We start from the raw sequence: 22,650 nt of genomic DNA on the forward strand, positions 1-22,650 counted from the left end.
TCTAAACAAAGAACTCGGGCCCTCAGAATAAAAGTGGATGTGATCATATTCCACTGGAGGCGGTGTGGTGAAGCTGCCTGTCAATGGAATTCCTCTCCACACTGCACCCTGATTTGTTTACCTGCAGAAGCAGCAGAACAATGGGCTGCATTGTAGAGGAATTTGCACCATGCTGCCTTTGTGCTCCTGGAGAAAACCACATCACACAAGAGCTTCCCTATTTCCAAGTAAAATGTAGCAGGTGCAATGAGTCTGGTCACGCAACACTTCAAACCAGTAACAAAAAAAACCCAAAAAACTACCGGATGAGAAAGAGAAATTAGAGGCTGGAAGAATGGTCTCGACCCGAAACGTCACCTATTTCTTTTCTCCAGAGATGCTGCCTGACCTGCTGAGTTACTCCAGCCTTTTTGTGTCCATCTTCAATTTAAACCAGCATCTGCAGTTCCTTCCCACACACTGGTTTATAGACAATAGACAATAGGTGCAGGAGTAGGCCATTCAGCCCTTCAAGCCAGCACCGCCATTCAATGCGATCATGGCTGATTATTTTAGTTTAGAGATACAGCACGGAAACAGGCCCTTCGGCCCACCGAGACGGCACCGACCAGCGATCCTATACACACAAGGGACAATTTACATTTATATCAAGCCAATCAAACAAACCTGTACGTGTTTGGAGTGGCTGATACACAATTCCACTTGGGTATCTTAAATTATTAAATTGGGTAACTAATTCTGCTCCCATGTCTTATGGAAAGCAGAACAATGAAATTCATAAATTCTTAAGTGATAGGAGCAGCATTAGGCCATTCAGCCCATCATGCCTACTCCGCCATTCAATCATGGCTGATCTATCTCCCCCTCCTAACCCCATTCTCCTGTCTTCTCCCCATAACCCCTGGCACCGAGACTAATCCAGAATTCATCTCTGCCTGAAAAATATCCATTGAATTGGCCTCCACAGCCTTCTGTGGCAGAGAATTCCACAAATTCACCACCCTCTGACTAAAGAAATTCCTCATCATCTTATTCCTAAAGGAACGCCCTTTAATTCTGAGGCTATGGCCTGTGGTCCTAGACTCTCCCAGTAGTGGATACATCCTCTCTATCCAGGCCTTTCTTGCAGCAGTATATGAGGCCTGCAAACACAACACTCATATGACATGGATACGGTGCAGGCTGTTGATATTTGTTTATCTCTTGCATCACGCTTGGCACGGATGTTGCATAGAAACATAGAAAATAGGTGTAGGAGTAGGCCATTCGGCCCTTCGAGCCAGCACCGCCATTCAATATGGTCATGGCTGATTATCAAACTCAGTATCCCGTACCTGCCTTCTCTCCATACCCCCTGATCCCCTTAGCCACAAGGGCCACATCTAACTCCCTCTTAAATATAGCCAATGAACTGGCCTCAACTACCTTCTGTGGCAGAGAATTCCACATATTCACCACTCTCTGTGAAAAATGTTTTTCTCAAAGACTTTCCCCTTATCCTTAAACTGTGACCCCTTGTGCTGGACTTCCCCAACATCGGGAACAATCTTCCTGCATCTAGCCTGTCCAACCCCTTAAGAATTTTGTAAGTTTCTATAAGATCCCTGGGCCGTTGCGGGCCAGTTCCTGTGCTGTACTGTTGCATGTAAGCAGCACTCCGTGGACACAAGGACAGTTTGGTGTGGTACTGAGGAAGTGTTACAGTCGGGGTGGGGATGATTTACTCCAGCCCAGGCGGCTGGTTGGGCTTGTGTTTGAAGAAACTACAGATGCTGGTTTAAACCGAAGATAGACACAAAAAGCCAGAGTAACTCAGCGGGACAGGCAGCATCTCCGGAGAGAAGGAAAGGTTTCGGGTCGAGACCGTTCTTAAGACAGGTTAGGGATAAGGGAAAGGAGAGATCTAGACGGTGTTGTTATGTTAAAATGTATTTTGTGTGTTCTGTTGCTTTTTATTTGCATGACTGACTTGGCAAATGAAATTCCTCGTGTGTTGCAAAACATACTTGGCTAATAAAGTATTATTGTTGTATTGTATGTGGAGAGATAAAGAACAATGAATGGAAGATATGTAAACAAGTAATGCTGATAAAGGAAACAGGCCATTGTAAGCTGTACGGTGGGTGAAAATGAGAAGCTGGTGTGACTTGGGTGGGGGAGGGATAGAGAGAGAGAGAGAATGCCGGGGCTACCTGAAGTTAGAGAAATCAATATTCATACCAGTAAGCTGCCCAAGCGAAATATGAGATGCTGTTCCTCCAATTTGCATTTAGCCTCACTCTGACAATGGAGGAGACCAAGGACAGAAAGGTTTGTGTAGGAATGGGAAGGAGGATTAAAGTGTCCAGCAACCGGGAGATCAGGTTGGTTCACGCGGGCTGAGCAAAGGTGATCGGCGAAACAATCGCCCAGTCTACGTTTGGTCTCGCCGATGTATAGGGAGGTTACACGGCAGTCGGGTCACGACCCATACTGTTGCTACGCTACTCCAAATGGATTACACGCGATGTACTGCAAGGTAGGCGCTTACCATTGTTTCCAGCGTAGCGGGCCCGTTAAAACCCGCTGAAATTGTCAATTATTGCGTTGTAAATAATTATGGAAATCGGGATAAGCATGGGAGACATTTAGCCTTCTTCAGAGTTGCAAAAGTGAGGAGAAATGACGGTAGATAGAAGCGAGAGCTGAAGGGACAACAACAGCCCGAGTGCTTGGCGAACATTGGCCGTTTGCTCACTGCATTTCATCAAGTAAGGCATTATTTGTGTTTTTTCTTGATTCCTTTGGCATCTAAAAAGTTTCAGAAGTGATAAATCTGGCTGTAATTTTTTTTAAATCGCCCATGGTTCCCAAGTGGGTTTTTACATACAAAATGAAAGAAAAGAAGAAAAATTTACAGCCAGATGTATCACTTCTGAGAATTTTTAGATACCAAAGGAATCAAGAAAAAACACAAATAATGCCTTACTGTTGATGAAATGCAGTGAGCTAACGCGATAATTCCCAATATTTTCAATGTTTACCAAGCACTTTAGCTGCTGTAGTCCCTTCAGTTCTCGCTTCTCTATACCTTCATTTCGCTTCACGTTTGGAATTCTAAAGTTGGGTACATGTCTCTCACACTTACCCCGACTCCCACAATTTTTTTCAGCGCAAAAATTCAACATTTTGGCGGTGTTTAACATGTAGGAAAGAATGCATTTCTAGCATTAGTAACATATACCGGAAGTGACGGATGTCCTCCAGTTGGATTTAGCGGCTCCGTGTGTCGAGCCCTATGACTCAGTGACCTTCCGTGCAACCACCCTATCATAGTCCACATCTTGAAAAAACGCATTCAGTAGATGAGGTTGGATGAGGTGCAAGTGAACCTCTGCCTAACCAGAGGAAATTCTTCGCTCCAAAGATGCTGCCTCACCCGCTGAGTTTCTCCAGCAGGACTGTCGGGATCCCTGGACAGGGTCGAGGGAGGTTGGGCTTCGTCATTGAGTTGATTCAGTGCAGGGGTCAATGAAGGGACGCGGGGATCATGCAGAGAAGTGGGACTGAGGGAGATTAACTGTGACCTTGATGAATGGCAGAACACACTCGAAGGGCCGAATGGCCACCCCCTGCCACTTGGAACAGATGGAAACCACAAAGAGATAGTCTGAATATTAGCAAGTTCCACATAATAAGCATCGTCAAGAGTTAAATCTCTTAAAATCAGAATAGAACAGCTTAAGCCAGCAGGCAACCAAAGCATTTGTGTTTTCTGCACACATCTCCACCATAGGCTCGTGGGCCTGATCTAGAGGGAAGCTAGGACTATTCGTTGGAGCGCAGGAGGATGAGGGGTGATCTTTTAGAGGTGTACAAGATCAGGAGAAGAATAGATCGGGTAAATGCACAGTCTTTTACCCGGAGTTGGGGAATCAAGAACCAGAGAGCATAGGTTTGGATAGCATTGGATAGTTATATGGATGGGAAGGGAATGGAGGGTTATAGTCTGAGCGCAGGTATATGGGACTAGGGAAGATTATGTGTTCGGCACGGACTAGAAGGGTCGAGATGGCCTGTTTCCGTGCTGCAATTGTTATATGGTTATATGGTTTCATGAGAGGGGGGGAAAGATTTAATCGGAATCTGAGGGGTAACATTTTTACACAAAGGCTGGTGGGTGTATGGAACGAGCTGCCGGGTGAGGTAGTTGAGGCAGGGACTATCACAAAGTTTATGAAGCATTAAAAGTTTAAGAAGGCTCTTAAAAATAGCAGAGTCAGGGGATATGGGGAGAAGGCAGGAATGGGGTACTGATTGGGGATGATCAGCCATGATCACATTGAATGGCGGTGCTGGCTTGAAGGGCCAAATGGCCTACCCCTGCACCTATTGTCTATTGTCTGTTGTCTATTAAGACAGGTTCATGGATAGGACAGGTTTGGAGGGATATGGGCCAAACGCAGGCAAGTGGGACAAGTGTAGATGGGTCATGATGGTCGGTGTGGGTAAGTTGGGCCGAAGGGCCTGTTTCCACGCTGTATGACTGTAGGTTGTCCATGCTTACCCAGTAATGGTGTGCACGCGCGTATGGTTACGAAGTCACGGCTGCCCCCTCGCTGAGTCCATGGCAGTAAACAGCGAGCAGCTCCACTCTGTGCTTGGGGTTGAGTCAATTTCTGCCTCGCTTCTTCGCCACAGCTCCCCTGTCGGAAGGCCAGAACAAGCTGTTACATAAATCGTAGAGACGCACACAGACAGGCATCACACTCCTTGATTCCTACTTAAAATAACAAGTTATAAGGAAAGACCAAACGGGCTGTAGTCCCAAAAGAGAGCAGAGAGTGGTTTAACACGGCCACCACTGAGTGAGTGTTGGCACCACTGGTCAGCTTAGTTTAGTTTGGAGATACAGCATGGAAACAGGCCCACCGAGTCCACGCCGACCATCGATCACCTGTTCACTAGTTCTACTGAATGCAGGGTGACTTGGGACAGTGGGCAGATGCATGGCAGATGAAGTTTAATGTGGATAAATGTGAGGTTATCCACTTTGGTATCAAAAACGGGAAGGCAGATTACTATCTAAATGGCGTCAAGTTGGGAAAAGGGGTTAGTACAACAGGACCTGGGGGTCCTTGTTCATCAGTCTATGAAAGTAAGCATGCAGGTACAGCAGGCAGTGAAGAAAGCGAATGGCATGTTGGCCTTTATAAAAAGAGTAGTTGAGTATAGGTCCTTCTGCAGTTGTACAGAGCCCTAGTGAGACCACACCTGGAGTATTGTGTGCAGTTTTGGTCCCCTAATTTGAGGAAGGACATTCTTGCTATTTGGGAAGTGCAGCGTAGGTTTACAAGGTTAATTCCCGGGATGGCGGGACTGTCATATGCTGAGAGAAATGAGCAGCTGGGCTTGTACACTCTGGAGTTTAGAAGGATGAGAAGGGATGTTATTGAAACATATATGATTGTTAAGGGTTTGGACACGCTAGAGGCAGGAAACATGTTCCCGATGTTGGGGGAGTCCAGAACCAGGGGCCACAGTTTAAGAATAAGGGGTAAGCCACTTAGAACGGAGACGAGGAAACACGTTTTCTCACAGAGAGTTGTCAGTCTGTGGAATTCTCTGCCTCGGAGGGTGGTGAAGGCCGGTTCTCTGGATACTTTCAAGAGAGAGCTAGATAGGGCTCTTAAGGATATCGGAGTCAGGGGATATGGGGAGAAGGCAGGAATGGTGTAATGATCAGCCATGATCACATTGAATTGCGGTGCTGACAAAGGTTGAACAAGTTAGGGCTTTATTCTTTGGAGCGCAGAAGGTTAAGGGGGGACTTGATAGAGGTTTTTAAAATGATGAGAGGGATAGACAGAGTTGACGTGGAAAAGCTTTTCCCACTGAGAGTAGGGAAGATTCAAACAAGGGGACATGACATGAGAATTAAGGGACTGAGGTTTAAGGGTAACATGAGGGGGAACTTCTTTACTCAGAGAGTGGTAGCTGTGTGGAATGAGCTTCCAGTGAAGGTGGTGGAGGCAGGTTCGTTTTTATCATTTAAAAATAAATTGGATAGTTATATGGATGGGACGGGAATGGAGGGTTATGGTCTGAGCGCAGGTATATGGGACTAGGGGAGATTATGTGTTCGGCACGGACTAGAAGGGTCGAGATGGCCTGTTTCCGAGCTGTAATTGTTATATGGTTATATGACACGAAGGGCCGAATGGCCTACTCCTGCACCTATTGTCTATTGTTGTCCCACTTTTGCAGCAACGCCCTATCACACAAGAGACAATTTACAGAGGGCCAATGAACCCATGTCTTTGCGGAGCACCTGGAGAAAACCCACGCGGACACAGGGAGAACGTACAGACTCCACACACAGACAGCACCGGAGGTCAGGATGGAACCGGAATCTCCGGTGCTGTGAGGCAGCAACTCTGACAGTTGTGCAAGTTTGAGGACCAGCACCCCACCTTCAGTCTGGGTGGGTGATGGCCCTCGGAACTCAACGTTGCACTCTACAACTTATGGTCCTGTCCCACTTAGGCGACTCTTTAGGCGACTGCCAGGGACTCATTTTAATGGAATTCACCTACGACACCTGGCGACAACCTACGACAACACCTACGACAGCAAAAATTGTCGCCACTGTTGAACATTTTGCAGCAATCGCCTGTAGGTAACTCCCTTTCCCTGTCTTTGCCAGAATTGGCCCTTTCTGCTGCAAGCTGAATGCTGAGGGTTAATCTTATAGAGGCTTATTAAATCACGAGGGGAAGAGATCAGGTGAGCGCACAGATTCTTTTATCCAGGGTCGGTGATGAAGGCTGAATTATGTAAAAAATATAAGAAAATATTAAATGGATTCCTGGGCCAGTTTACAACTTATATTTCGTCTCAAAGCAGGATTTTCTCCAGAAGATTGATACAGTAAAGCAAGTCTAGGCTTGCCTCGGGTTGCTGTGTATTGAGATAATGATCAATTACTTTCAACTGCGTCTACCATTTGACGAGAGAGGAAGCCCAGATTAATCCCAGTATGGGGTATTGACACAATGTCCAAGGCCTTTGATAAGTAGCTTTTAAGAAGGAACTGCAGATGCTGGAAAATCGAAGGTACACAAAAAAGCTGGAGGAACTCAGCGGGTGCAGCAGCACCTTCGGGTTTCGGCGCATCCTGTTCCAGCTGCTACGGGCAGGCAAACGCCTCCGTTGCCATGCGGTGAGAACGGTGAGGTTGAGAAGGAGTTTCTTCCCAGAGGCAATTCGGACTGTAAACGCCTATCTCACCAGGGACTAACTCTACTGAACTTTTTTCCTTCCATTATTTAATATGTAAAAGAATATGTGTGTTATGATTGTGTTTATAATTTGTTTGGTTGTTTTGTTGTTTGTCTTTTGCACAAAAGTCCGCGAGCATTGCCACTTTCATTTCACTGCACATCTCGTATGTGTATGTGACAAATAAACTTGACTTGACTTGACTTGAAACGTTGCATATTTCCTTCACTCCATAGATGCTGCTGCACATGCTGAGTTTCTCCAGCTTTTTTGTGTACCTTTGATATGTAAGTGCCTTGTACCACATGACAAGATGCCTTTGATGCAACTGCTGATTGACGCATCCTGTAGTAATGTGTATTCTCTGTACTTCTGACCTTAAAGTCTTTGGAATGTGCTTAGGTGCCAAAAGAACAGTATATAATACCAAAGATCCCATAGATAGACCACTCCTTCTAAATGCAATGGGCTGACGTGTAGTACGCAACGGAGCGGAACGTGGGCCTTTTTTTTTAATCCATTTCAGTAACCCGACCCGAGCCGACTCGCAGTGTAATCAACGTTGCGGGGGAAACAGTTTGTGTTAATAAATTATAATTCTGAAAATGAGGAGAAGATTTTTCTCAAAGAACTTTTATTTTTATGAGGATGTTTCCATAACCAGCTTTCGTCTCCGCACTAGTATCTTATGGGATCTTTGGTGCGGAGACGGAAACCGGTTATGGAAATGGGGCTGAAAATTACCCATGAATCTGCCCATGACCGTACATTGTCTTTTTCATCGAGTGACCTATCTTGCTCCGCTATAGGATCTTTGTATAATACCATGTAATTCTGTGTCCAGGGAAGTGGAGAGAGGACAGCGAAGGGTCTGTGTTGCTCACTTGGCTGGGGTTTCCCTTGTCACTTCCATCGGCTGATAATGAATAAAGTTTTGAACTGGTCTACCAACTGTATTGTGAGTTGTCTGTTGTTAAGAAATGAACCTGTTTGTTTAATTATGTTAACTTTTTCATCGGGGAATTAAGAACAAAATGACATTGGTTTATGGTGAGAGCGGAAAGATTTAATAGGAACCCAAGAGGCAAATACTTCACTCAGTGGGTGGTGCGAATATGGAATGAGCTGCCAGAGGAGATAGTTGAGGCACGTTCTGTAACTCTATGGCACAAGACTACCTTGCTTGAAATAGTTCATAGTTGATTTCTTCCCTTTAAGTGTTAAAATATACAGTCGCCTTGTTCCTCCTGGCTTTCACACTCAAAAAGATGTCTGCACAATGGAGAAAGGTGTAGACAGAGAGAGGCAGAGGTGTAGAGCACAGATCATCGAGCGGAGCTGGCCCTTCGACTCCGCTCTAGTATCTTTGGTGTAGAGAGAGGTGTAGAGGGGAGAGAGAGAGAAGGGTAGTTGTGGAAAACGGAACGAGGGAGAAGATGGTGGGTGGGTGTTGGAGGTACTGATGTTCGGTGATGGCACACTGTTCTCAGACAGGGAGTCATCCCCCTCCCCCTTGCCCCACCCTTCTCGTACCCAGACGGTGGCGATCCCAAGTCACTCTATGCAGTGAAAGCACACTGGGGACGCGGGTTTTGTAACTGAACTCTTCCTCCCACACTCCAAAGCCGTGCAGGTTTGTAGGCTAATTGGCTTGGTGTAAATGCAGGGCTGCCAACATTGGGTGAGAGTTGAGAGTGAGAAATTGCGAGGGAGTGTAGCGACTGGGGGGGGGGGGGGGGGTGTGTTCGGGTTTTTTTTTCGGGTTACGGGCCGGATTCGGCCCGTGTACTGTAGGTTGCCGAACCCTGTCCTAGATGTTTGGCCTCATTGTGATCCCTCCCCATGTTTTACAACCAATTCCCCTGGTTAGTTCTATCTCCGGCTGCTTCATGTTGTCGGCGGCTGCACATCCAACCAACAAAGAAGAGAAGAGAAGAGATGCAACGTCACTCACAGCCGCCAACTGACGCTCTTCCCCAGACCGCACAGATCACTCTGATGTGGCGCAAAAGAGACAAACTGTGCAGGGACTGAAGACAGCGTGAGAATCCTGTCTTCAGCGTGAGGGCGTGAGAATTTGCTGAAATGAGTGAGTCTCACGCTCAAAGCGTGAGAGTTGGCAGCACTGGCAAATGTAAATGAGTAGTGTGGGAAGGAACAGCAGATGCTGGTTTAAACTGAAGATAGACATAAACATAGAAACATAGAAAATAGAGGCAGGAGGCCATTCGGCCCTTCGAGCCAGCACCGCCATTCATTGCGACGATGGCTGATCGTCCCCAATCAATAACCCGTGCCTGCCTTCTCCCCATATCCCTTGATTCCACTATCCCCTAGAGCTCTATCTAACCCTCTCTTAAATCCATCCACTGATTTGGCCTCCGCTGCCGTCTGTGGCAGGGAATTCCACAAATTCACAACTCTCTGGGTGAAAAGGTTTTTTTCTCACCTCAGTCTTAAATGGCCTTCCCTTTATTCTAAGACTGTGGCCCCTGGTTCTGGACTCGCCCAACAATGGGAACATTTTTCCTGCATCTAGCTTGTCCAGTCCTTTTATAATTGTATATGTTTCGATAAGATCCCCCCCGCATCCTTCTAAACTCCAAGCTTATTTACTCCAGCATAAAAAGCTGGAGTAACTCAGCGGGACAGGCAGCATCTCTGGAGAGAAGGAATGGGTGACGTTGAAATGTAAATTGCCTTTTGAGTATGTGTCAGTAGAATTAATACGCAGCGATCACTGATTGCCATGAACGAAGGGCCGGTTTCTGCACTGTATCTCTGAACTAAACTAATCATTATCTGCAGGTAGATAAGGATGGTCATGGTATCTCATGTTGGTCACAGACATTGTTGGTTGAAGGACCCGTTCCTGTGCTGCCATATTTTGTGAGCCAAAGGGTTATATCCGAAGCAGGTGGAGATATAGTTATCGTGTAAAAATAGCATGCAAATAAAATTTAAAAAAATCTCATATGCTTCACCACATTAACACTGCTTACAGAGTTGTAAATGCAGGCTGCAAGTTGACCCCCTGACCAAATTTCCCTCGCTAATTACTGAGCACGGGGAAGCATTGATGAGAGCATCGTGCCTGCAGAATACGATGGAAACAATAGCAGCGATAGGGCCAAGCGCTTCCTCTTGCAACTGTATTTTCCATGGAGCAGGAATTCAACGGGAAATTGGCACAAGGGCTTCAGAACATTGAGCCGTATGTCACATTGCACAAGCTACTCCACCAAGGTATGTCATTGGTAACGCTCCAAAATTCTAGGCAAAGTAGCAGTGAAAGGGGCAGCGCTGTGGTGCAACAGGTAGTGTCCCTGCCTCACAGTTCCATTCTGCCCCCCCCCCCCCCCCCCCGCACTGTCTGTGTGGAGTTTGCATGTTCTCCATGAGTTTCCATGATCCTAAAGGAGTGAGCATACGCAGGTTGATACATCTGTGTAATTGGTCCCCCGAATGTGTAGGGAGTGGATGAGACACAGGAGGGGCAGACATAAATGGGCCGAATGGCCTAATTCTACTCCTATGTTTTAGTTTAGTTTAGAGATACAGCACGGAAACAGGCCTTTCAGCCCACCGAATTCGGGCCGACCGGCGATCCCCGCACACTAACACTATTCCACACACACACACTAGGGACAATTTCCAACTATACCAAGCCAATTAACCTGCAAACCCGTACGCCTTTGGGGTGTGGGAGGAAACCAAAGATCCCGGAGAAAAACCCACGCTGTCACGGGGAGAATGTACAAACCGTACAGACAGCACCCGTAGTCGGGATGGAACCCGGGTCCCCGGCGTTGCGAAGCGGCAACTCTACTGCTGCGCCACCGTCTTATGGAAGTGTGATGACACGGAACTCGTGTGAATGGGTGATCGGTGATAGAGAGTGAGCATGGACATGTTGGGCTGAAGGGCCTGTCACATGCTGTATCTCTAAACTAAAACAAACTCAACAACGGTGGCGCATAAGTAGACTTGCTGCCTTACAGCACCAAAAATCCAGGTTCGATCCTGACCACGGGTGCTGTTCGTTCGGAGTTTGTACGTTCTCCCTGTGACCACGTGGGTTTTCTCCGGGATCTCCGGTTTCCTCCCACACTCCAAAGACGTTCAGGTTTGTAGGCTAATTGGCTTTGGTAAAATTGTAAATTGTCCCCTGTGTGTGTGGGGTAGTGTTAGTGTACGGGGATCGCTGGTCGGCGCGGACTCGGTGGGCCGAAGGGCCCGTTTCCAAGCTGTATCTCTAAACTAAGCAAAGAATAGGATGGTGTTCCGTGATCGGCAGCCTGGTTGGAAGGTTTGGTGTCATTGAAGGGTTAGGAAATCATTTACTGCTGGGCTGCATTACTCAAAGCCTACAATCCAGCTCGGCAGTCCTAACTAGCACTGGTAAGCAGAGCTGACAACTCTAACACATTGAGCGTGAGAATCATGCATTTCGCCAAATTCTCACGCTCGCACGCTGATCACAGAATTTCTCACGCTTTGTCTCTGTGATCAACGAGAATTTCAAAACTAATATCAACTGCATGGGCCACGGATGTTGGAGAGCTAAGGCAGAGGGAGGGAGGGATGGAAGCAGAAGCAGCGGTGGGGGCAGATGCGGATGGAGAGCCGGGGCTGATGAGTGTTTGCGGGGCTGGCGAGTCGCTTGCTGCAGCTCCGGCCATGGAGCAGCCTCTGTGCAAGAGTCCCGGGTTGTCAGAGGCGTTGGAAGCGTTGCGCCGCTGCCGTGAGAGTCTCTGTGCCGAATTCACCCAGGTGAACAGCATGGACCAGGCTGTGGCTCGGTGCATCCTGGAGGACAACCAGTGGCTGCTGAAAGTAGGTACCAAGCACTGGGTGGAAGCGGTGGAAGACAGTGGACTTCAATGGGGGTGGTTGGAGAAATCAGCCTGCTTGCCTGTTAGATTTTCACTTATGGTAACTGCAGGAAAAATGTTCCTGATGTTGGGGCACCCTCCCCCCACTCGCTCGCTCGCTCCACTCCCTCACTGGGTACCCCTAAGGCCAGTGATCAGTGATCGCTCAGCCCCCCCACTTTCAAAAATGCCCCGTGTCCCCTGGTTCAGACAGAGAGCACTTCCAGATGTTAGCGGGGAACTGAGGTCAGTTGTCCATGATGTCTGGATCCCAATGCTCAGCGCTTGGTGTTTCGGAGTTGGCTAATGTTATTGATTTGTAATTAGCCCGATTTGTTAATTAGTTTGACAAAACCTTAATTTATTAATCCGGAATATCCAGGGGGATGGGATAAGTGTAATACTAAAATGACATGCACCTCTGTCATAACATAGAGCCCCGATAACCCATTATTTCCTTCAGTTAAATATTGGGAAGGTAGCACTATTGTCATTTGCCACTCAACTATTATCTTTGTTTACCTCACTGACTATTTCTAAACCCCCCCCCAAATGCCTTTGACAGGTTGAATAGAAATGTCCCCAATCTCGTTGTTTTACTAATTGAACACGTAGATGAATATCCTCAAGGAATGTAATCAGATAGAAACTGATTCAGATGCGATGTTTAAGAGCTTGTTGAAAGAAGGGGCATATTTTAAAGGAGTGTCAGAGATATTTGCAGGGGAATGTGTGGGGAGGTTATTATTTGTCTTTAGTTTTAGCTTGAACCAGGCCATCTGAAGTTTCAAAGTTTAATATAGTAATTGTGCTGATACTGACTCCAACCAACCAGTTAATGAATATCATCCATTCCGGAGGTTTTATTTTTCTGATGCCATTTAAACTTCACTTGGAATTCAATCACTTCAATGTAAAAGTAATTGGGAATGGGGATGCATTGGAACAAAAATTTGCTCTCGGTACATATTAACTATAATATAATAATACATGCATGTTGGTGGGTGCAATCAAAACAAAGATCTTTTTATCATTGTTGTGGTATGAATACCGCAGAAAATATCATTTACTCTCAAGATCACATTAAATAGAATATTATTGCTTAAATATATAGTTATTGGACTTTGCATTTTGGAAAACTCCCAGCTGAGAGAAAGACAGCAAATTACTGAAAATAGTGAGGGTGAAAATGACTTCAGGACAGTTTGACAAAGTAACTAGCATGTTAGATACAAGATACAAGATACAAGATACAATTTATTTGTCATTTGGACCCCTCGAGGTCCAAACGAAAGCCAATGGATAACAAGGAAGCCAATGGATGTAGCAAATTTTGTTATACCACCAGGGCCACCTGCTGGCAGTCTGTTCGTTTTTTCATCTTTTTGTTATTTTTAGCGTTTGTTAAAAGTTTGTTTTAATGTACTTCGGTTTGTTTTATGTGGGGGGAGGGGGAAGGGGACCGGGGGAAACTTTTTTCATGTTCCTACCTTCCCGGAGATGTGATCAATTTTTGGATCACATTCTCCGGGCTCTGCGGCCTACCATCGGTGGAGCTAGAGACCATCCTCGGACTGTCGTGAGCCCTACCGTGAGGCGCGGACTTAACATTGGAGCGGATCCCTTGCTTGGGATCGCTCCCACCGCGGCCTGCGGACTTACCATCAAGGGCTCGCAGTCTCGGGAGAGGCTAGTCGGGAGCTCCAACGCCGCAGAAGGTTCGACCAGCCCCGACGCGAGGTTCAATCGCCCGGCACGGGGGAGCTGACAACGCCTCGACGTGGAGGGCCCGAACGCCGCCGGCTACAGGAGTCAAGACCGTCCCGTCAACGGAGGGCTCAAGGCCCCGGACCGAGGAAGATAAAAAGGAAGGACTTGAACTTTATTTCGCCTTCCATCACAGTGAGGAATGTGTAGGAGTCACTGTGGTGGATGTACATGTTAAAATGTGTTTTTGAGTCTGTTGCTTTTAATTGAATGACTGATCTGGCCAGTGAAATTCCTCGTATGTTGCAAAACATACTTGGCGAATAAAATCTGATTCTGATACAAAATATGGTCCATGAAGTGCCCCATAAAAGATTACCGCATTCGATAAGCACCTGTGGACTTGAACGCAATAGGTTAAGTCCAGGGGGCCAGATATGGGGTTTATGTGTAGGCCAGATATATCGTCAGAGCAGAGGGGCTAGGAGCAAGGCCAAGTGTGCATCCAAAGTCCAGGTCTGGAATAGTACTTAGGTATGTAGTCAAAGCTGGGACAATGGGAGCGTTTAGCACTGGGAACATCAGCAGGAAAGCAGCTATGATCAGGGTAGAATAGGGGGCCAGGTGTAAGGCTGGACTCAGGGTCAGGAATGAGAGAAGGTATGCAACTGGAGTCAGGGTCAGGAGTAGGACCAGGTGTGCAGTGAGACCCAGGTTGGTCAACATGGGCCACGTGTTTGATTACAATCTGATCTCCATACATGAATACACTAAGATCATTCATGTGCTTCACCTGTTGATCAGAGCCTGGGCTCTACTGTGGAATGTAATTGCGCCTAACCTTATTCATAGCTAATCCAATTTAAAGCATAAATATTGCATTCAAATGCAAGTTAAAAGACTCGCTACAGTATGCACCAGATTGCACAATTTCAAGCTGAAAAATGCAAAAGCTCCGTACTCTTGGCAGCACGGTGGAGCAGCAGTACAGTTGGTGCCTTCCAGCGAATGGAGTGCCGGAGACCCGAGTTAGTCCCAACTACGGGTAAAGTCCCTACGTTCTCCCCGTGACCTGCGTGGGTTTTCTCCGAGACCTTCGTTTTCCTCCCACACTCCAAAGACGCACACGTTTGTAGGCTAATTGGCTTGGTGTAAATGTAAAAATTGTCCCCAGTGTGTGTAGGATAGTGTTAGTGTGCTGGGATCATTGGTTAGTGTGGACTCTGTGGGCCAAAGGGCCTGTTTCCGTGCTGTATCTCTAAACTAAACTTCTTCTTCTTCTTCTTCTACTGTTGCATGTCTTTTAAACCTGCAACTCCGTTGAGGCGAGCCAGGCCAACATAGACTAATGGAAAGCACCTTTCACAGAAAACTGAATCGAATAATCCAATCCCAGCTAGTGTAGATGGAATGGCAGAGCAACTAGAAAAAACTTCCAAAACCTGGTTTAAAAATTGCAGCTTTGGAGAGGATGAATAACTTTGTATTTTAAACTTGGAAGCAATTGAATATCACAATTCATTGATACCTGGATTAAAGTTTGTCAGCTTTTATTTTCTTTTAAAGATACAGCACGGAAACATGCCTTTCAGCCCACCGGGTCCATGCCAACCCGTGATCACCCCATACACTAGCACTATCTTACAAGCGGGGACAAATTATAATATTTACCGAAGTCAAAGTAATCTACAAACCTGTACGTCTTTTTAGTTTTGGAAGAAACCAGAGCACACGGAGAAAACCTATGCAGGACACGGGGGGGGAACGTGCAAACTCCGTACAGACAGGATCAAACCCGGGTCTTTGGCGCTGTGAGGCAGCAACTCCACCGCCCCAATTGACCTTGATGCTGACTTGGACGTCAAAGAGAAAACAACAAGATCCAGAAGAAGCCGCAACAAGCAATATGTAGTTCAACAACACACATCCAGAGCTGTCAGGTTTTGCCAGAGCATTTCAGTATTCTAGTACCTGAAAATCAGTATTTTGCTGCGGAAAGCAGTATTTTCACGTGGTGCCATTTTGCAGAAATTTTGTTTTTTTTAATGTGAGGTCATACCAATGTAGGAGTACAAGAATGCATAACGTTGCTACCAATTGATATGTCTTCTACGCACCTTACTTGACAGTGCATTCATTGCCATCTCTTTGTATACTTCTGTTTGAACGGCTGCTTCCTGCTTTTAGCATCAGATGATGATGTAGAAGCCATTTTGGAAGCCTCCCTCTCCCTCCCTCTCTCTTTCCCTCCCCCTTCCCTCCCTCCCTCCCTTCCTCCCTCTCTCCTTCATTTTTTCCTCCCTCCCTCCCGCTCACCTTCTCCCTCCCCGAACAGTCTGTGACCTATAGTGCTGCCAAGCGCTGTGTGTAAAGGCAATAGCGCTCCAGCTGGTAGCGATATAATTAGAGCCCATTGCATTGTTTGCGCTAAACTGACAGCGCTGTTTAAACCTGTATGGGACAAGCAGATCAAAGCTTACAGAAATAATCATCCAGATCTTGAAATTTAAAATACTAATAGATTTAATCTACTATAATTGTTAGAGGTACAGTATGACTTTTTATATCCTTGCATTTTTTAAGCAGCAAGATGAAACAGGAAGTCAGGCCGATTTAAAAAAAATCCGTATTTTACAAAGCAAATCCGTACATCCGTATTCTTATTCCATTTCCGTACAAAATACGAAAATCCGTACTACTTGGCAGCTCTGCACATCTACTCCCTACTTCCAGTCATTTTTTCCCTTTAGCAATTTCCCTCCGGAATACCCTACCACAACCCTCTGTTGACATGCCCCCCTACGCAACCTTCATGACCTCCATCCAGGCCCACAGGCTGCACAGCCCCCGCTAGGCCAGACCCACTCTCATCAACTTCCAGTATAGTCCCTGGTGGACTCTTCGGCAGTGATGGCCACAAGGTAATGCTACAAGAAGTTGGGACAAACTTGGGATTGTTTTCTCTGCAGCTTCAGAGGCTGAGGGGAAAACCTAATAGAGAAAATGAGAAATAAAACACAATTGACAATAGGTGCAGGAGTAGGCCATTTGGCCCTTCGAGCCAGCACCGCCATTCAATGTGATCATGGCTGATCATCCGGGAGAGCCATAGACAGAGTAGACAGTCAGAACATTTTCCCTCCAGGGTGGAAATATCACAGACTACAGGGCATAGCTTTAAGGTAAAAGGGGTAAAGTTTAAAAAGTGATGTGGTGGGTGCCTGGAGCGTGCTGCCATGGATGGTGGTGGAGGCACACACGATAGTGGCGCTGATAAAGCTTTTAGACAGGCACATGGATACGCAAAGGGACCGGAGGATTAAGTTTTCACTATTAGTTTTTAGAGATACAGCGCAGAAACTGGCCCTTCGGCCCACCGAGTCCATGCCGACCAGCTAACCCCGCACATTTACACAAACCTACACCACACACTAGGGACAGTTTACACTTATACCAAGTATACAATCCTAAGCCAATTAACCTACAAACCTGTACGTCTTTGGAGTGTGGGAGGAAACCGAAGATCTCGGGAGAAAAACCACACGGTCACGGGAAGTACGTACAAACTCCGCACAGACAGCACTCGTAGTCAGGATCAAAACCAAGTCTCTGGCGTTGCAAGCGCTGTAAGGCAGCAACTCTACCGCTGCGCTACCGTGCTGTCCATGGGATCGTATACAGGCAGATGAGATTAGTTTAGCATTATGTTGTGCACAAACATTGTGGGCCGAAGGGCCTGTTAGATGCACAGAGTCTCGTGCCCAGAGTAGGGGAATTGAGGGCCAGAAGACATAAGGTCAAGGTGAAGGGGAAAAGGTTTAATAGGAATCGGAGGGGTAACATTTTCACACGAAGGATGGTGGGTGTATGGAACGAGCTGCCAGAGGAGGTAGTCGAGGCTGGGACTACCCCAATGTTTAAGAAACAGTTGGACAGGTACATGGATAGGGCAGAGTTGGATGGATATGGGCTAAGCGCAGGCAGGTGGGACCAGTGTAGCTGGGACATGTTGGCCGGTGCGGGCATGTTCGGGCTGAAGGGCCTGTTTCCACACTGTATCACTCTGTGACTACTGTGCTGTTTAACGTGCCTACATTTAAAAAGAATGTCTACACAACAAACCTACAGTGTCACATTTCATCTCCAAGTTGCATAGTTAAACGTTCACACCTTGCACAGTGCCCACGCGACTGAAGAAAACCAGTCATTACCTGAATTTTCAGTCCACACAATTCTTGTTGAAAGAACCCCTCTCTCGGCGATCGAATAGCTGCTGTGAGAAAGAGAGTTAGGCAAATTAGGCACGGAAATACAACTTTAACACTATTACTCTAACGAGATATCACATTTCCCCTTCCAGACTGCTGCCTGCTTTGGTCAATAGCACAATAGATGCATTTATGGGGGAGGAACATGAGAAGAGTCAAGATAACATATCTAACCCTCCAGAGTTGCATTTAAAACTTGTAGGATAGCAACTTTTTCTACCAGGCGTCTAGTTTGGGGAAGTTAATGCTGCTGAGTGGATACAAAACTGAGCATTAGCTTGACCCAATTAAAAAAAAACTATTTACTAAAGGGCAAAGATTATGTAAAGCCATATTTCTGCGCTCCCCGCCCTTTTCATTTGATATTCTAAACGCCATTTCAGTTGAATAATTTTATCGTTCCTCTTTTCCTGGCCAAATGCAAGTCACAGGAAACTTAAATGCACACAACTTTCGCGAGGATTGAGTTGGCACTTTGACCGAGCTTGCATCACCCACCCCGACATTACATTTCCATCAAGATTTCAGATCAGTGTGGTTATTCTTCTGTATTCTTCTCAGCATGGTCGCCTTAGTTAAAAAAAAACACACACCAAACAGGGCCGGCCTTACGAGGTGCGGGGCCCGGTTGGGAACAATTTTGGTGAGCCCCAGGTTCCCAGCCAAGGTCTGTAGAATCATAGAAATTCAAATAAAGTCTATTATAGACTTTATATCTCTAAGGTGATCAAAATGTGCGCTTAAAAAGTGCCCGTGAGTTAATGGACCAAACGGATCTAAGCTACATTTTAATATAAAATTGCACACATGTACCTACAAGTAACAAACAAAATGTGTGTGTGTGTGTGAATAGTGTGTGTGTGTGTGTGTGTGTGTGTGTGTGTGTGTGTGTGTGTGTGTGTGTGTGTGAAACTGATGTGTGGTGTGTGTGTGAGAATGTGTGTGTGTGTGTGTGTATGTGTGTATGAATGTGTGTGAGGCAGTGATGGAAATGGGGGGAGGATGGGGGGTGGGGGTACGCAGGGGGATGGCGTTCCCCTAGTTTCCAGTTTCCATCCTGTGCATGAATTCACAGCTTGATCCTGCGCTACTTAATCCAAGGGCGAGCGAGCAGACAGGCGGACGAAAGCAACGTTGATAGAGAGGAATAGATGACATTTCGGGTCGAGACCCTTCTTCAGACTGAGTCAGGCGAAAGAGGAACAAGAGAGATAGACGGTACTAAGGACAAACGAATGGAAGATATGCCTAGGATAAAGTCTGGGTATTCACACACAAGAATACAGAACTATTTCTGGGAATGTTATGTCTCCAGAGCCACCTCAATCAGTTGAGAGGAAGTCCAGTCCGCAGCCCTCTTGAGATTGATGAGACTTGTACAGAATCCTAATTTGCTTTGGCATGGCCATGAACTAGCCTCGCCAACACCCATTCTTGTTGGACTATTCCTCTTGGAATCCCATGGGACTGTGCAAACTTCCCGCAACTCTGAGTGGGGAATAATAAAATTGGGCAGAGCCCTTCCTGAAGGGTTTGGCGGAGAAGCCTTAGCAGGTTAACCAAATGCACAGCTCCAAGTTTCAATGGACGTTTAACTGGGTTGGGTTCCTTTTTGGTTTTGATTTGGGATGGGCGCTCACTGTCTTTTCCATAGGTAAATTTCTGTGGTATTTTATAGCCAGAAGGTGGTGAATCTGTGTCAAGTCAAGTCAAGTTTATTTCTATAGCACATTTAAAAACAACTCTCGTTGACCAAAGTGCTTCACATCAGTGTAGGTACTAACGTGCAGTGGTACATAGATCTAACAATACATACATAAGATCCGGTAGGCGGCGCGGCTCTGGCCAGCAGCGGCCTCTGCAGCCTGTCCGCGTTTTTATTATTTTCTGTCTGTGTTTTTATGTAGTTTTTGTTATTTTATGTTGGGGTGTGTGTGTGGGGGGGAGGGGGGGGGAAACTTTTTGAATCTCTCCCTGCACTGGAGACCCGACCTTTTCTCGTCGGGTCTCGGGTGTCGTTGAGGCCGCAACGAGGAGCGGCCTCCAACAGGAAGAGACCTGGGACTCAGGTGTCGACTCACCGTTGCCGTCGTGGAGCTGGCCAAGTCCGGAGCGAGCGGAAGTCGCTGCTGCTCCGCAGCTGCCTGCTGCCGGAGAGTGGATGAGACTTGTACAGAATCCTTAATTTGACGAGAGAGTCGGAGGCTTGGCAGGTGGCGGCACCAGGAGCCCACGGCTCCCTGGAGAGAGACCCTTTTCGGGGCTTCTGCAACGGCGACTTTCCCGCGCTTGCGGGGTCGAAGAGCTCCTGGACGGGGCCTACATCACTGCCCCGCGCGGCTGGAATGGCCGCGGACTCAGCGAGCGCACGCCGGGGGCTCCAACATCAAGACCCGGTGTGCGACCTTGCATCACCCGGCGTGGCTTTAATGGCCGCGGGACAATCGCCATCGCCAGCCGGGGGCTTTGACTTTGACTCTGACATCGGGGGGGGGAGAGTGCAGTGGAGAGATAAGTTTTTTTGGCCTTCCATCACAGCTATGTGATGGATGTTTATGTTAAATGTAATTATGTTGTGTCTGGGGTCTATTTGTGTGTAATGTATGGCTGCAGAAACGGCATTTCGTTTGGACCTCTAGGGGTCCAAATGACAATTAAATTGACTCTTGACTCTTGACTCTCTTGAAATACATACATACAGCACTCCCTCAGAGGACCTCAAGAAACGCTCGTGAGTAGAAATAAGTTTTAAGTCTAGACTTAAAAGGGCTCTGCCCAATTCATTTCCACAGAAGGCTGTGGAGGCCAAGTCAATGGATATTTTAAAGTCAGAGATAGATAGATTCTTGATTAGTACGGGTGTTAGGGGTTATGGGGATAGGGCAGGAGAGGGGATAAGGCAGAGAGGTTGAGAGGGAGAGACAGATCAGCCATGGTTGAATGGCGGAGTAGACTTGATGGCTTGAATGCTCTTATAACTTGTCAACACATAGCTTGCACAATAATCTAACTGATATTATGTTTACTCCTTCTCCCATTCAATAATTGTGCAATGTGTGTGTGTGTGTGTGTGTGTGTGTGTGCGCGCGCGCGCGCGTGTGTGTGTACACTTGTATGTATATATATATACTTACACACACACACATATATATATATATATATATATATACACATATACACACACACTGAACTTTTTTTCTCTCTCATTTATCATATTGTTTACAGTGCATTATGTTCACGTATTCTGTTGTGCTGCAGCAAGAAAGATTTTCATTGCTCTATCTGAGACATGTGACAATAAAACACTCTTGACACTTGAAGGAGTGTTGTAAGCTACAGTAACAGGAAGACTGACTCACCATGTGGCTTTGCATAAACTTGACACTTCCATCGCACAGCCTCTCCCACTGCCGACAAAAGCAATGTTGGTTTAACACTAGTTACAGCCAGCATGAGCCTGTAGACTGTCACGGTTTATTTTTGCACAAGGTAGGAGGTTAAAGTGCTGGAGAAACTCAGCGGGTGCAGCAGCATCTATGGAGCCAAGGAAATAGGCAACGTTTCGGCCCGAAACATTGTCTATTTCCTTCGCTCCAAAGATGCTGCTGCACCCGCTGAGTTTCTCCAGCACTTTCGTCTACCTTCGATTTTCCAGCATCTGCAGTTCCTTCTTAAAAAAATTATTTTTGCACAATCTATATACAGTATACTGTATATATAACAAGACTGTTTTTGCTGCATTTCCTATTTGATTGATTAATTGATTAAAAGGTACAGCATGGAAACAGGTCCTTCGGCCCACCGAGTCCATGCTGTCCATTAATCACCCCATTCACACTAGCTCTGTTACCCACTTTCGCATCCACTCCATACACGCTAGGGGCAATTTACATATAGCGGTTTATGTATTACCGTATAATCCCATGTCACGAGATGTGGGAGGAAACCAGATGGCCTGGATATAAGCCACATGATCACAGGGGGTTTAAGAGGGAACTGCAGATGCTGGAGAATCGAAGGTTACACAAAAAAGCTGGAGAATCTCAGCGGGTGCAGCAGCATCTATGGAGCGAAGGAAATAGGCAACGTTTCGGGCCGAAACCCTTCTTCAGACTGATCGGGGGCGGGGGTGGGTGGGGACAAGAAAGGGAAAAGGAGGAGTAGCCCGAAGGCTGGGGGATGGGAGGAGACAGCAGGGGGAATCTGCAAACTCCACACAGACAGCACAGGTAGTCAGGATCGAACCTGGGTCTGTCGCGCTTTGAGGCGGCGACTCTACCGCTGCGCCACCCGAATGTGTGATGCGTTTTGGTGACCTGGTTGTCACCGTTGTCTTGCTCCACCTCCGAGATGTGGCTGTGAGGTTACACGTGAGGGCGTGGCGCAGAGTACAACTAAGTGACTTTGAGTGCGTGACGGGGGTGTGTGTGCTGAGCAGTGCCCAAGGCTGGTAGCAGGATGGGCAGGAAGCTGACGGCACATTCACAGGGCGTAGCTACAGAATCTTGACACTCAATCTGCTTTTGAAGTTCTTGCCGCCC

The 22,650-nt window shown here is 46.8% G+C and overlaps 1 protein-coding gene across 1 annotated transcript in view; it reads right to left on the reverse strand.

Annotated features, from left to right (window-relative positions):
• LOC129707666 (inositol 1,4,5-triphosphate receptor associated 2-like) overlaps positions 1–22,650 on the reverse strand; it is a 143,662-nt gene that overhangs the window by 68,022 nt on the left and 52,990 nt on the right. Inside the window, exons 9-10 of the mRNA XM_055652824.1 lie at positions 18,053–18,114; positions 4,547–4,685 (exon numbers count right to left, since the gene is read on the reverse strand). Coding sequence (XP_055508799.1) covers positions 4,547–4,685; positions 18,053–18,114 — 201 coding nt within the window. The remainder of the gene's footprint in view (positions 1–4,546; positions 4,686–18,052; positions 18,115–22,650) is intronic.

This window comes from Leucoraja erinacea, chromosome 22 (genome assembly GCF_028641065.1).
Source record: "Leucoraja erinacea ecotype New England chromosome 22, Leri_hhj_1, whole genome shotgun sequence".
Classification (NCBI taxonomy): Eukaryota; Metazoa; Chordata; class Chondrichthyes; order Rajiformes; family Rajidae; genus Leucoraja; species Leucoraja erinaceus.